The sequence below is a fragment of the Cervus elaphus genome, chromosome 21 (genome assembly GCF_910594005.1).
Source record: "Cervus elaphus chromosome 21, mCerEla1.1, whole genome shotgun sequence".
Classification (NCBI taxonomy): Eukaryota; Metazoa; Chordata; class Mammalia; order Artiodactyla; family Cervidae; genus Cervus; species Cervus elaphus.
The window spans coordinates 62050336-62066365 of NC_057835.1; the positions used below are offsets into that span (position 1 = coordinate 62050336).

Genomic DNA, 16030 nt, shown 5'->3' on the forward strand with positions numbered 1-16030 from the left:
GGCTTAGTTGCCCCAGGCATGTGGGATCTTAGTTCCCCAAGCAGGGATCAAACCCACATCCCCTACATTGCAAGGCAGATTCTTAACGACTAGATCACCAGGGGAGTCCCTCATCTTATTGTAGAGAAAATTTTATGGATAAATTATGATGGTTTCTAAAAGTTTCAAAAACTAAAATTTTGGAATTTATATTCTTCCCTATATTTACTTGTAATTTACCTCTAAAAAATCAACCTTGTTGAGAAGAGAATCTAGGACTTCAATGTATTTGCACTCAATGAAGCACATGGCAAAATACAGTGTTTCAGTAGGTACTGCATAAACTGAATGTAAAGCTGGGGTAAAGGATAAGTATAAATCTTGGTCAGATGCATTGTCTGTAATTTCAGTTTGATTTAAACAACAAGGAGAATATTCAAACAGGTAAATTAAATATTCTAAGTTACCTAGATAACTCATGTAATACCGCTTCATCAATAAAACTAAGTAATTTTTAAAAAGTAGGACTGAACGATCTGTTCTCTATTCCAGATTATAAATCTGGAGCCTAAAGTCTTACATGAAGTAGAAAAGTCACACTTCTAAAACGCTCGAGTATTTATTTCAAACACAGACAGACCTGCTTTGACCTCTTCACCCTGCTTTTCTCCCCCCTGCTCTTCCATATGTCTAGTTTCTTCATTAACTTCTGTATATGCACAAGTAAAGAAAAGGATAAGACCAGACGTGTACATCTGTTACTCCTCAATAAAATAAAACAAAAACTTTCAAATTATTCATGATACAATGAGTGATTATAAGGAATTGAACAGATTATTTTTAACAAGTTTCTGACATGTTAGGGAAACAAGTATACTGTGAATAAGTTATCATACAGTCTCCTTTTACGATAACTTCGATTTGTAAAAGAAATTGTGGCCCATAATCATCTGTAATACATAACAACTGTAAGAAAGGCAAAATACTTCATCTGTAAATGATATATTCTTAGAAAAATAATATAACTTTTCTTCTAGAGAAACAAAAAACCAACATTATAAACTCGTTCTTATTTTTATAAATTGCAGTACATCAAAGTTGGGGAAATTAAAAATAATAATGTCTTACAGGTATATAGTACATTGTACTTTCTTTATATTGTTTCCATTTTCTCTGACTCTCAGATTTTGACTAATATTGTACCACTGTCAAGACCAACACATATAAGGCTTTTAATTAGTTTAATTAAAATATAGACAACTATATTCCAAGTCAAAAGGAATTAAACTAGGACATTCTCATTTCTCAGCTATTGAACAGAATCAGAAGATAAACATGCCATTACTTTGATTCTAAAATAATCACTGAATTATAATGTCTGACAACTTTTAAAGAGATAATCCAAACATAATTTAATTTAGGCCACTAATCAATTAGTCAATTTTGCATTATACCTTTAACTTTACGATTAGAAAAGTAGAATATATATAGCCATTAAAGCTAAACTAAATGATACAATCATGTATTTGCTGGAGTTTTCATATTAATATTTATGAAAACACTGCTACAATCATCCACACTCTTATGCAAAACAAAAAATCAAACCCCCTCCAAATCATTTTAATTTATACTGGAAAGAATAAAAGAAGTTTTTTTGCTCTCTTTCATTTATAAAAATGGAAAAGACACAATTAGGGACATTAAAGGAAAACTATAGTTTTAATACATTCTATAGAGCAAAAGCCAGACAGTAAATAGAATTTTTGTTGACAAGCTCATTGAAAATGTCAAGTATCAGCTCTAATGTTAGTTTTCTGGTATATTTATTATTACAAAGGATGGAGCACTCATATCTCAACAGAATATTGCTACTGAAGATATCAAAATTGAATTTAGAAAAAATTATGGCATAAACTGTGTTTCTGACTTCATACGACAACAGATGATGCCAAAACTCTATCTTTAAAATTTGTGGGGAGAGGAGACAAAAAATTCCATATGTATTATAGAACTTCCCTTTTGGAAAGTACTTTTAAAACTACATGCTCCTATTTTTATGTAAATAATAGAGAACTATAGTAATGCTGCTAAAATCTTTTTATCAGGCTGTATAACCATCACAATAGTGCTGAGTTGTTTAAAATTATAGTTCATAGTACACAGCAAATAAAAAGGACCACAAAATAGGAGCTGATAAATTGTTCAACTGCAACTAACAAGAATACAGCTTGTTTTGAGTTATGTAAGGCAATAAAAGTACTGCTGCCCAAATGCAATACACTTAAAAATATGTTACCAATAGGTTATAGAAATATGAGTTTTACTATAAAAATATATATAATGACAAGTTTATTTTAATGGTACTTTCTATACTATTTGAAGTAGCTTTTCAATTTGTAAATAAATATTACATGCATTCATTCAACAAATATTTATTGAGAGCCTACAATGTGCCAGGCATTATTCTTTGTGCTGGAGATCCACCAGTAAATAAAATAGCTGACAGTTCTTCAAAGTTACAACATCATCTGCAGAATTCTATAATCAGCAGAGGAATTTTTATTGTCTTGGTAAATGCATGACATTCCATATAGCAAGACTCAACATTTTTCCTCTTGATCCATAACGTAGCATTGATAACAAAACTGTACATAGTTAACTTTACTATAAACAGTCTTGCTATAACATAAAAATTGATGCAGGATATATGAAGCACAGTCACTATCTAATTAAAAAAACTTCCTTTTCTAGAAAGCCAAATTGAATAATTAAAAAATCATCATAAACACAAAATAAAAATATATGATGATAATCATAGCTAGACTAGGTGTATATCCTCGATGACATAAACACAGACTGCAATTGACATCTTTGGTTAAAGTCTTCCACAAAATATAAAATTTTATGTCAAAGCAAATTTTTTAAAAAAGGAAATTTTACCTTGTGATTGAAAAGAAGCTAAATTCTTTGTATTCTTACTTGACTGAATCAAAGAAATTTAACTCCTTTGTATATTTTCAAAGTAAAACAAAAATTGAACACTTTATCAGAATCATAAAACAAAATAATTTTACTGTAATAAAAGTCTATACAGTGAAGGAACATCAATTGCAGTTGGGTTTATTTTTGCTCACATAGCCCCCCAAAAAGGCTATTAGCACAAAACAAACCCTCCTTTATGTACAGACCTTCATAAGGTTCTATCTCCTTGACTCCATTGTCTAGGAAAAACAAAATAAAAACAAAACAAAAAAAGGGAACCAAAGCACAGGGGTTAAAAACAACAGAAATTTCCAAAGGCACAGAATGTATCATCTACTAAAGAAAAGTTAAATGGTGACTTAAATATGTTTGTTGGTTTATTGGTTTTGGCAATGCACATCCCATTACCAAATAAAGGGACCATTTTAAAAAAATGACATTGAAAATCATTATATTCTATCAGCCATGCTTTTAGAGGTCCTTTATCCAAGACTTTATAGACCTTTGGGGAGTATGTTCATCTGTGTATAAGCAAATAGGATTTTCTTAATGAAAAATTTGAAAGTATTAAAAATATCAGTACAACATGCATCTTTCTTTTTATATTCATGATTACCTTTTTCTGGTACTCCAGTTTTGAGAAGGATCACCATTGTTGTGCATCAGCTAACCAGTCCTTTGCAGTGTGTGAAAATTGATTTGGCTAGTTACTAATAAACTTTATGTAACTATCAACAATTACATAAACTTAGTTGTAGCAAAGAAATATCATCCAACTGCTTATTTAAGATCATTAAATTTATTTCTTAAAATGCATTTATTAAAATTTGAAAAATGTGCAAGAGCAATATGATAGGTTATTTTGCCTCCAAATATTATAGATTTTAAATGTAAAATATAGAATATTTATAAATGTATTTGCAAATATAAATACTAAAAATGCAGCTAAGGTACTCAATTAACAAAAGAAGAAAGCTCATACAAAAGTAATAAAAAAAAAAATCTTGATTCACCTTAGCTTCCATGTGTATATCCTATATGACACAATTAGAAATAAAACTTACTTCTCTCCAATGTTCCCTTTGGTGGAAGCTGTGGGAGTTGTCGGCCCCTTCGTCCTGCCACTGGAGTACTTGATGGGCTTGTTTGGACAGACCCAGTACGAGGATGAGACCTACAAGATACATCATTAATATTCATTTTCAATAGAATGTGTTAAATATTTTTAATATATTTGGTTCACATGATAGTTGTATGGTGCAATTTTAAAGGAGGTTTAGCTGCTGATTAAAAGGTTAGGAAAAGTAGGACAAAATATGGATATTTGAATGATTATCTAAATAGCAGAAGATGTTTATATTGTCATGTAATATGCATACATACACAGATACATGCACACAAAGTCTTACAGTAAAATCCATGGAATTATTAATGTAAACTGAAATTCTATCCATATGAAAGCAAGGAGAGAAGTCTGCAGCTCAAAAAATAAAAGATAATGATTCACATTTCTTTCTACCAGATTTCAAACTCTTTAACACTAACCTCCCTCCCTTGATCCTAAGAGATTTTTACTCAGGCTTATATTAGATATCCCTTTATTAGAAATTATCTCATGAAACTACAAATAAAACCCTGAATAATTCAAAATTCAGCTAAAGAAGATATTGATTAATACATATTAGTAGTGATAGAAAGAAACTAAAAATCTAGTTTTAACTATTGTTATTAGGATGGTTATCCAAAAGTGATGTCTAATGGACACAAACAATTTCTCATTCTGTAGGAGAAGAACATGATAGCCATGAAGTGTGTTATGTGGGGAATACCCAGGACTTCTGATAAATGAGAAATCACAAAACAAATGTGGTCAGGACAGTTAATAAACAAATTACAATGGTAGCTACACACTATTATATCCACGGAATATAAATAGTGTGCTTACACTGAAAAAGTTGGTGTTGATTGTTATTAGTGATCAGCCAAGGATGACAGAAGAGACCATTTAGCTGTTGGGAAAATAAAATGGTGTGCTGGTGGGGCAAAGGGGAAGTTAGTCTGATTGATTTGTCTTTCACCTCGATAAGGCAGGTGAAGGAGGGGCAGATCTTCCAGTCATTAATGAAGGCATCGACCTCATGAGGTTTGTATCAGGACGTTCAGTGGATCTGGAGCGGGTGGAGGTCCGCTCTGGGAGAGGCCGCTGTTCTGTTGATCTGGATCTGTGATATGGCTGTCTATCTGCTGCTTCACAATCCCTGAAACGTTAGTCAAAAAGCAGCTCAGTTGATCTTTTGTGCCTTTCTGCTATTTTGTTATGATGCATCAAACTGATTTTGAAAAAGGTAATTGTTTAAGATTATTGAGTATGGAAAAAAATGTTCTCTTCCCCAACATATGCTGCATTAATTCTCACTAAACTCCATAAGAATTTTAAGGAACCAACATCTGCCTTTAATAGCAATTCCTAGTGAAGATAACAGGAGTTGCTCCGTTATAATCAAAACAAAATTATCTGTTTTCCAAAATGAATTCCCTAAATGAAACATGTGAAATATGTGAAGTATTCTATTCAGAAAGAATTCAATGACTTCCCAACATTTGTAAAGGAGTAAAGAAAACCATAAAGGCACTAATTCTCAAGCTGCTAAGGCTGTTTATACTAATAAACAGTATACCAACTAAAATTAAAAAAAGGCTTTCAGCACAATTGGAGTATACTGATACACCTGAACGTTCAAGTGACTGAATCCAAATGTTATGAGAAAACAGTGCAACTTTGCAGTCTGTAGCCATATTTAAATATGGTCCACAAGAAAAATCATTCTTCAGGAAACTGGTAAATCAACCATTTTATATCATTTAATTCATCACACTTTAACAATGCCAACCAACGCAAGTCAGAATGAGCATTAATTGACTGAAATAACAAGGCTGAAACAATGTGATTTCTTTGATGAGAAATAAATCCAACATCAAAATTTAATCCTTCTTTAAATAAGTATACTTAAGCAAGCTATCAGCGCTAATTTTTGTATCCCTGGAGTCTAGCATAATGCTTTTACATCCAATATGCAATTTGTAAATGTTTGCTAAGATCACCCCACTATCTGTGGAACAGCCCCCAAAACACTAGTTTTGATTTTAGAATTCCAAAGTATACTTCAAAGAAACTATTACCTCCCTACATAGTTGTAACAACAGTACTGGAAATGCTTATATATTATAAACACCAAAGAAAGCTTTAGTATCCCTCAAGACTAATGTACTAAGGCCTTGCACTTTACCTATAAATTCTCTTGATCTTATTTTTGATAATGAAAACTGCAAGAGCTTAAAGAAAAATAAAAGAAAGGACACAATTTTCCAAATGTAATTCATCACATGGCCTACAATTTTGGACCAGTAGATATTAGATTAGGCTTCCCTGACAGCTCAATTGGTAAAGAATCTGCCTGCTATGCAGGAGACCCGTTTGATTCCTGGGTCAGGAAGATCTGCTGGAGAAGATACAGGCTAACCACTCCAGTATTCTTGGGCTTCCCTTGTGGCTTAGCTGGTAAAGAATCCACCTGCAATGCAGGAGACCTGGGTTCAATCCCTGGGTTGGGAAGATCTCCTGGAGAAGGGAAAGGTTACCCACCCCAGTATTCTGGCCTGGAGAACTCCAAGGACTGTATAGTCCATAGGGTCGCAAAGAGTCGGACATGACTGAGCAACTTTCATTTAGATATTCAGACTTATATGACTTTAGGAACTGAATACTAGATTTATTCTACAACATATTTTGTGATTAAGATAATCACAAGTGTAAGATACACTTTATATTCATATGGTAACATGAAGGCAAAAGATTTTTTAAACTATTTTTATGTTCATGTACTATAATATGATTGATTTCTTAAAATAAGTTGAATATTTTTATAAGTGTATCCAAATATGTCAAAAAAGCTGTGTAAATAAATACACAATATCCAATTACTTATCAAAGAGAGAAATGAAAAGGCAACTTGACAGGGTAAGAAATCAGAATTTTATTTTTTCTTCCTGAAAAACTATTTTAGAGGGACCACTTCTCTTTAGAAATAAAAATGCTCAATGTCTGTTAAATGTTGTTAGTGTACATATCTTTGTATATCTTCAACACAATATATTTATATACTGCATGCATGCTGATCTGCTTTAGTCATGTCTGACTCTTTGCGACCTTTGGACTTTAGTCCTCCAGGCTTCTCTGTCCATGGGATTCTCCAGGCAAGAATACTGGAGTGGGTTGCCATCCCCTCCTCCAGGGGATCGTCCTGACCCAGGGATCGAACTCGTGGTACTTATGTCTTCTGCACTGGCAGGAGGGTTCTTTATCACTAGTGCCATCTTGGAAGCCTAAATATATATAAATATATACCTTAGATTCCTTAAACCTAGTTTTGAAGATACCAATCTTTACTTTATTATCATATTTATTATCTTAAAATAACAATAATTTATTTCATTAAATAACAGGTATTAATAGTAACACAACTTTCTAGAATATCTATGACTATCCCAACAGAAAATTAAGCTAACATTTCACTTGTTTATACAAAATCTGATTTATTCTGATTCCATCAAGTAATTTTTCCAAGTGGAAAGTGAAATATTAGAATAAACAATTTCACTTCTTTGACACTATATTTTAGTAATTGAAATATATTATTGTGAGTGAAATCTAGAGATATATTTCAAATGTGTTGCTACATTTCATGTCCTTAAAAGAATACTATTATCTTTAAAGTATTAATAAACAAGTCACTCTTTAGGAAATATGCCTTTAAAAAAAATTTCATTGGTAAAAAAGTTGTTTGAAGCTATAGTCAATGTTTTAAATTTTACTTATATTTTTCTCACCATATTCATCAAAATTATAAATTATGATTATGATTTCCATAAAAATAAAAATGTTTAATAAGTGAAACATGAAAAGAACCATGGTAGAAGTTAGAAATGTATTGAAATGCTCCACCACAATTAAGAGAAGGGGAAAGTTATCATATTTTAAACTTTGATAACACAGTAGAAGGTCAAGATAGGCTTCTATTTCCACAACTGGCTAAGAATAGGTCTTACTACATGAGAACTAAGATTATTGCTGAGAAAACTGAAAGCAGCAATGCTTAAGTCTCATACATAATACTCAGTTTCATAGTAGGTTTTCTAAAGGATTGAGATATAACTTGACAACTTTCACCTAAATTCTTAGTGAGTTTTCATTTTATGGTGAAAGTGAAAGTGAAGTCGCTCAGTTGTGTCCGACTCTTTGCGACCCCACGGACTGTAGCCCACCAGGCTCCTCTGTCCACAGGATTCTCCAGGCAACAAGTACCGGAGTGGGTTGCCATTTCCTTCTCCAGAGGATCTTCCTGACCCGGGGATCAAACCCAGGTCTTCTGCATTGTAGGCAGATGCTTTACCATCATGTTGAATAGTAATGACCATTTGCAAGGCATAAAGTATTTTAGTGCCTATCTGGGTTTCTGAATTTGGGGTCTGTATTTCAATATAAATAGTTTCCTTTGTAACCCTACCTATTTATTTTACTTTCTGCATTTCAAAATATTATTTGAAAAAGGGTAGACATAGATTTTACAAGATTGCCCAAAAGCAAGCCATATAAAACACCAGAAAACTCTCACCTGTAAATTTAAATTTTTCTTAGGTTAATAATTTGATTATCTTATAAAAGTGATTTAATATCTGTCATAACTCTATTTTTAGTTTACATTTTCTGGTATATATGCTTAAAGTAGTTTAGAGTTTCTGTGTGCCATTTACCTGGATAGATACGGATATAGTTCTGCTTATTTAGTGACTGCTATTCTAAACTGCAAGCATTTCCACAGGATCCTCCACAATTAGAGCTAATTCATGTTGACTGATGGTATTGTAACAAGACCCAGTATTGTACCAGCCCAGCTTTAAAATCATTTAATAGTATGTGCAGATTTTGATTTCTAAGGGGAAAATAATTTTATAATTATCTAGCAAAGTTGTCCATTTTCAATCATTTTTCCACTCATATAGTTGCTCTTGAAAGATATTTTAAATCTCCAAGTATTTGGCACAGCTATCTACTTATTTCACCATCTTTGTCACTTTTTTCTCCCAGTCTCAAAGTACATGGAGCTATGCAGTGTCACAGAGAAGCATAGGCCAGTGAGCATTTTCTTTCATTTATATTCAAATATTGCAATGATGCAAACTCCAGATCAACATAAACTTGATGTAGACTATCTCTTTAAGTACGATAAAAAAAATGCCAAGATTACTAAAACAATGAAAAACAAACTGCACAATGCTTCAAAGTATTGTTCAGATATCAATGAAAATTGTCCTAGGACACAACTCAGGCCTTAGAATCTATGTTAAATCAAACAGATTTATTTTATACTTATATTGTAAAGATGTGGTAAGTAAATCTAATAGGGTTTCTTTCTCAAAGACTTGCACAAAGTAAAGCTATTTAGGAATTATTTTTCTTCTTTATCAGGAAATAATTTCTTTATAAAGTCAAAATCCTAAATTAAAAAAAAAAAAACTTGGAGATATCTCTGAAGGACAAAAAGTATAATCTCAGATTTGGAGCAAGAAATGACTTCCATAAATCTGTATTATGTAATGTAGCAAGCTGATTAACAGCAGCAGCATTATACTTTTCATAAAATACCCTCAATGTGTAGAGATTTTCTAAGCATTAAATACATAATTGAAGGAAGAAACAAGCACAATATAGAATTTTAAAATGAGATATAGGGTAATTAATATGTTATATGCTGTATAATATATCAAGTAATTTAAAGCAATTATATAATTAAACTCTATAATCTTCTTGCTCATCATATTGTGCGAGGTTTAAGTTAAACCTTTTAAAACCCCAGTTTATATATTTTAGCACTGTTCCAGGAGTTAAGAGAATTGGAAGACACAAAATACCAAGGCAATAAATGAATATTTCTGAATATTTGTACCATGTGTACAAATAGGAATATTTTATTATTTTGGTGGAAGATAGATTAATTTTCCTTGGACATGATAGATTTTTTATACCAGAACATTTCTGTTCAAGTAAACATTAAATTTGTATGTTAGTTAAAAGTAGATGAGGTTATCAAAAATAACAGTAATATCTAGAGTCAGCCAACTTAATAACAATCTAACATGTAAAAATGATAATAATACACATATTAATGGGGAAAAAACAAGACACTTTTAATGTAGAAAAACATGTGACTATTACTCATAAACTTATTTTTATCATCAAAATTAAATGTTCCTTTACCTACAGAAGTATTATCATAAAATAGTCATTGTTGTAAACAGCAAGAAGAAAAGATTATTGCAATTTTCTTAAGAAAATTAGGGACAAATACAATACTGAACAATAAAGATATATTAGTAAACATGCACACGCAAAAACATGTAAAATATAAATGTTTGAGGACATTTTGAGTATTTAAATAAGTATTAACAGTTATAATTCTCACTGTTACTTAATTTTTACTTTAAAAAAATAACAGAAACAAAACCATATATAAGCAAGATTATTTACTCAGTGAATTATCCACTAAGTGAAACATACGGTGAATTAATACATCTTTAAAATATGTATTTCTAAAGTCTTGAGAGATTTCACCTTCTATCTACAATATTATTATTTTACTAAATAATTTTATTTTCAGTGGATGGTGAAATATAAAAATGTTTTGTCAACTGTAAGAAATTCAAGCTATTCTGTCAAGGTATTGGCCCTATGTTTTCCTTTCCCAGGTCCTCAAAGATTCCATAAAATAACAAGCTTCTTAAAGATGTATAATGGTCATCTGAGTTAAATTCACCCATTCCAGTCCATTTTAGTTTGCTGATTCCTAAAATGTTGATGTTCACTCTTGCCATCTCCTGTTTGACTGCTTCCAATTTGCCTTGATTCATGGACCTAACATTCCATGTTCCTAAGCAATATTGCTCTTTACAGCATCGGACTTTACTTCCATCACCCGTCACATCCACAGCTGGGTGTTGTTTTGCTTTGGCTCCATCTCTTCACTCTTCTGGAGTTATTTTTATTTCTCCACTGATCTCCAGTAGCATACTGGGCACCTACCGACCTGGGGAGTTCATCTTTCAGTGTCCTATCTTTTTCACTTTCCTTACTGTTCATGGGGTTCTCAAGGCAAGAATACTGAAGTGATTTGCCATTCCCTTTTCCAGTGGACCATGTTTTGTCAGAACTCTCCACCATGACCTGTCCGTCTTGGATGGCCCTACACGGCATGGCTCATGGCTTCATTGAGTTAGACAAGGCTGTGGTCCATGTCATCAGATTGGTTAGTTTTCTGTGATTGTGATTTCCAGTCTGTTTGCCCTCTGATGGAGAAGGATAAGAGGCTTATGGAAGCTTCCTGATGGGATAGACTGACTGAGGGGGAAACTGGGTCTTGAGAGTTGGACTATAAAGAAAGCTGAGCGCTGAAGAATTGATGCTTTTGAACTGTGGTGTTGGAGAAGACTCCCTTGGACTGCAAGGATATCCAACCAGTCCATCCTAAAGGAAATCAGTCCTGAATATTCACTGGAAGGACTGATGCTAAAGCTGAAACTGCAATACTTTGACCACCTGATGTGAAGAGCTGACTCATATGAAAAGACACCGATGTTGGGAAAGATTGAAGGCAGGAGGAGAAGGGGATGACAGAGGATGACATGGTTTGATGGCATCACTGACTCAATGGACATGTGTTTGAATAGGCTTCAGGAGTTGGTGATGGACAGGGAGGCCTGGCGTGCTGCAGTCCATGGGGGTCACAAAGAGTCAGACATGACTGAGCAACTGAACTGAACTGAAGTTGTATTTCTGAAGAATCAAATTATGAATTGATATTGTTTGATATGACATAGTCCTTACTCTAGAATATCTGAGTGCCATGTTCAACAGATTCATTGGTCAGCTTTGAACAATTCACTAGCATTCCTTTTGTTTTGTTAGTTTTACAGGGATAGTGGAAGTTCCTCATCCTGGTGCTTGCTGCCCTTCACTGCTACTTCATAAGGTTAGTTCAAATCACACAGAGGTAGTGATTAGAGGACTGATTCATCCCCTCTCAAATACACAGACACACACACAGAACAAGAGGTTTGCACATTTTCAAGCATAATCCTCTTCCTCAGTCATGAATGATGATATGATGTCTAACAGTAAAAAAAAAAAAAAAAAAAAATTACTGGAGACTCCAACAAGCAAGAAAAACAAGGCCCACTCTGAAGAAACAGATCCACAGATGTTGGAACTATCAGAATTTAAAATATTGTATGACTGGTATATTAAAGACTACCTTAGAAAAGATGGAGAATATCTCTTGCATGAAAAGCTAAGAGAAATATCAGCAGATAGATGAAGACTGTAAGAAATCAAATGGTAGGTTTGTGGTGAAGAAGGATGTGATGTGCTGTGGGGTCCTGGGCCTGGCAGACAGTGGGCAGTAGGAGGTGACTTTGGAGTAGCACTTGGAGGGTACAGTGAAGAATCCATCCATTGATGGAGTCCTGCTCACAGATTCACAAAGATTTAACCTGGATTTCTGTGAGACCTGGTCAGATAAGCAGCCTGGGGTGATATCTGTTCTAGGCCAGCAAGCAGCTAAGCTAACCTCTGACCTCACTGGTATTCCTGTGGTGTGTCTAGAATCAGACAATGGGAGTATTATTATTCAGAAAACACCAGCATCACACAGGTGTTGCACAAATGACCTCCTGATGTTTTGTATCAATCAGTTCTCCAGTAGCCTGTCATAGGACTACAATCTACCTTTGTTAATTATCTTAAAGAGTTTTTAAAGTTCAGTAGTTAGGCCTTTCATTTAATATGCATTGAACATTCTTCTATTAGCTTTAGAGTAAGCACCTTTCAACATTGTATGGAATGACCTATCAAAATATTAGTACAAAAAAGATTTTGCTTTGAAGCAACAGGTCTAGATCACTTTGTCTATAGAATTTTCTTATGCTCAATAAATCTGGTTGGACAGGAAAAACTAACCAAATGGAAATATCAGAAATTATAGAAATTAGAATGTGGCAAAATGCTGGAAAGTTTGAAGTTAGTTTATGGAGATCTTAAATGTCTAGTTAAGAGGTTAAGATATGGTTTAATTTTCAATGAGTGACCAAAAAGTTCTGAACACAGGTAATGTTTAAATAATGAAATAAGAAGATGTCTTCAGGAGTAACATATGGAATAAATTAGAGTAGGAAGAGGCTGACTTGTAGAAAAAGGTTGGAAACAGAGAAGAAGGCATGGATGAGAAAAATAAATCATAATGTACAATATATGGAATTATACAAACATAATTTTAGGGCTAGAAGGAATCTCAGAAATTATTATTTTAAATTCCCTGCTTGATAGTCCCAACATCTGTGCATCTCTGAGTTTGATTCTGTTGATTGCTTTGCTTCTTGACAGTGGGCCAATCTCTCACATTTTCGAAATAAGCAAACTAACGCTCACAGAAACTTGATCAAAGTCACACAATTTGTTATTTTTTGAGATGGAATTTGAATTGCACTTTCTTGGTTCTAAAGCCTGTTAACTTCTTTGAGAGCAAGAATAGGGTTTTACCTACATATACTACTTGGCAAATCACCATATGAATTAAGTGACAGAAATGAATAAACTAAAGAAAGAGGCTGATATTTCCAGCTTCTAAAATGAAATGATGATCTATTAACAGAAATAGAAGAATTATTGAGAAGAAGGAGCCTAACTTTAGGTTTGGACCTAAATTTGTGAAGTGTTGCAACAATACTCTTCTATAGATAATGTCAGATAAAGAAAATCTGATAGTTTGAGAAGTCACTGTATTATATTAATACTTCACTGTTCATTGATTCACTAATTCTTTTAAAGTTATTTATTGTATGCATGTCATGTGCCAGGCTTTATACCAGGTATTAGAAGTTTTGGACAAAGTCATAAAGATGACAGAATATAGGATAACATATAGTCAAGAAGTTGAGAACATGAGAAGTAGGAATAAAGTGAGGGAGACAGAAGAGCAGTCAAGGGGTAGAACGAGAATCAGGAGAGTTACTGTATTAGAGAGGCTAAAAAGATTAATAATGGCAGATACAAGGACATAACAAGGATACAAAGTGTAAAAAGATACAGCAAATAATAACCATGGAGAAAATAATTTAAAACAAATTGCTGGAAATAGATGTCAAACTGTAGAGGGTTAAAGCTCAGTAGCTGATGAAGCGGAGAAGGCGACGGCAACCCACTCCAGTACTCTTGCCTGGAAAATCCCATGGACGGAGGAGATTGGTAAGTTGCAGTCCATGGGGTCGCTAAGAGTTGGACACGACTGAGCGACTTCCCTTTCACTTTTCACTTTCATGCATTGGAGAAGGAAATGGCAATCCACTCCAGTGTTCTTGCCTGGAGAATCCCAGGGAGGGGGGAGCCTGGTGGGCTGCCATCTATGGGGTCACACAGAGTCGGACACGACTGAAGCGACTTAGCAGCAGCAGCTGATGAAGTGGGGAGAGCATGTGTAAAAATACATAGTCAAGAAACATGACCTAAGTAAGAGAGAGAAATCGACCATTCTCCAGGGAGCTTGAAGGTGTGATAGATTAGAAAGAAGATACTATTAAGGAGATATCAACAGGTCTCTTTAACAACAATTTGAGGAAAAACAAAATTAGTAAAGCAAGAAAGACTGAAATGTAAGAGAAACAAGACATAAGTAACAGAGGGAAATTTCAGAGAAATTAAGAATAGTTATAGTCAGAAACACAAATAGAAGATTACCTAGTGTAATAGAAGATCACTTTCCTCTTAGACAAGGCTTCTAAGAGGAAAGGAGAAGGCTGGTAAAAATGCAAAGAAATTATGGCAAAAAGATGAGGCGTAGCTCAGGAAGTGTGAATTACTTGGATTTGATCCCATTCACTAAGGGCTCTCAGTACTACTTCTCAGGGCATCTATGGGAAAACACTCTGTATTTCACACAAGAATCTCATCCTCCTGTGACTCCACTAGTTTTGTGAGAAAAAAGTGTGAAAGCGTTAGTCGTTCAGTCATGTTTGACTCTCTGTGACCCCATGGACTATAGCCCACCAAGCTCCTCTGTCCATGTAATTCTCCAGCCAAGAAAACTGGAGTGGGTAGCCATTCTCTTCTCCAGGGGATCTTCCCAATCTAGGGATTCAACATGGGTCTCTCGCACTGCAGGCAGATTCTTTACCTTCCGAGCCACCAGGGAAGCCCTTTTTTGAGCTTTGTGAGAACTCTTTCTCTAACTTGGGTCCTCATCATGACCCCAAATTCCTTAAGATAAGACCACTCGCTGCCTCTCTTCAAATGTGATGGCATCCCACAGTACCACTCTAGCCCCAGGTCAGACCCTTCCCAGAACCTTACTCCATTCTGACACCAAAACAACTTAGGATACATTTAGATGTCTCAGTTACATCACTTCTATTTAAGCATCTTATTTGTATAATTCTTAGTATCAAGTACAGAGAAAGCCCAGTTGTCCCTTGACAGCTTCTTCTCTCTAAATTCTTCATTTCCTGTATTCTCTTATGTACCATTTTAATTTTCTCTATTCTCTTAGCTGTATTTTCAAGAATCCTCATCTATTGTTAACTAACTTCCTTATATCATCAACTTTTCTGCAGAATAGTTTCTGCACATCCCTTTCTCAAATAGCACTTAGCCCAACCCTGCAGACTCTCCTTCCAGTGTAACTCTCATCTGCAGAGGTGACTTATTCTTTCACATTTCATAGTCCATGGATTCAGGAGAAATTGGCTCTCTAGAGACACTCTGGCCATTGTTCTTCTGCTGTAACATACATGTTCTTATTTCTATCAAGCATGCCACTTGTCTGTAAGATCCATTATTAACTCAGGTTGCTAATAACTACCAACTTCCAGTCAATATCCCTTAGTCATTGATTATTTGGGGGATTTTTATCAGCCATTTTCTTTAGATAAATTCTATGGTGATTCCAGGAGATTTCAATGTACCTGC

The 16030-nt window shown here is 34.1% G+C and overlaps 1 protein-coding gene across 33 annotated transcripts in view; it reads right to left on the reverse strand.

The window, feature by feature from the left end:
- RIMS2 (regulating synaptic membrane exocytosis 2) overlaps positions 1 to 16030 on the reverse strand; it is a 590415-nt gene that overhangs the window by 189102 nt on the left and 385283 nt on the right. For 20 of the 33 annotated variants that reach the window (XM_043880154.1, XM_043880169.1, XM_043880173.1 and 17 more), the window contains 2 exons: positions 5040 to 5219; positions 4026 to 4135 (listed from right to left, as the gene is read on the reverse strand). In XM_043880154.1, the coding sequence (XP_043736089.1) occupies positions 4026 to 4135; positions 5040 to 5219 (290 nt within the window). Of the gene's footprint in view, positions 1 to 3167; positions 3201 to 4025; positions 4136 to 5039; positions 5220 to 16030 lie in introns of all 33 variants that reach the window. The other 13 variants (XM_043880141.1, XM_043880166.1, XM_043880139.1 and 10 more) reach the window with 3 other exon arrangements.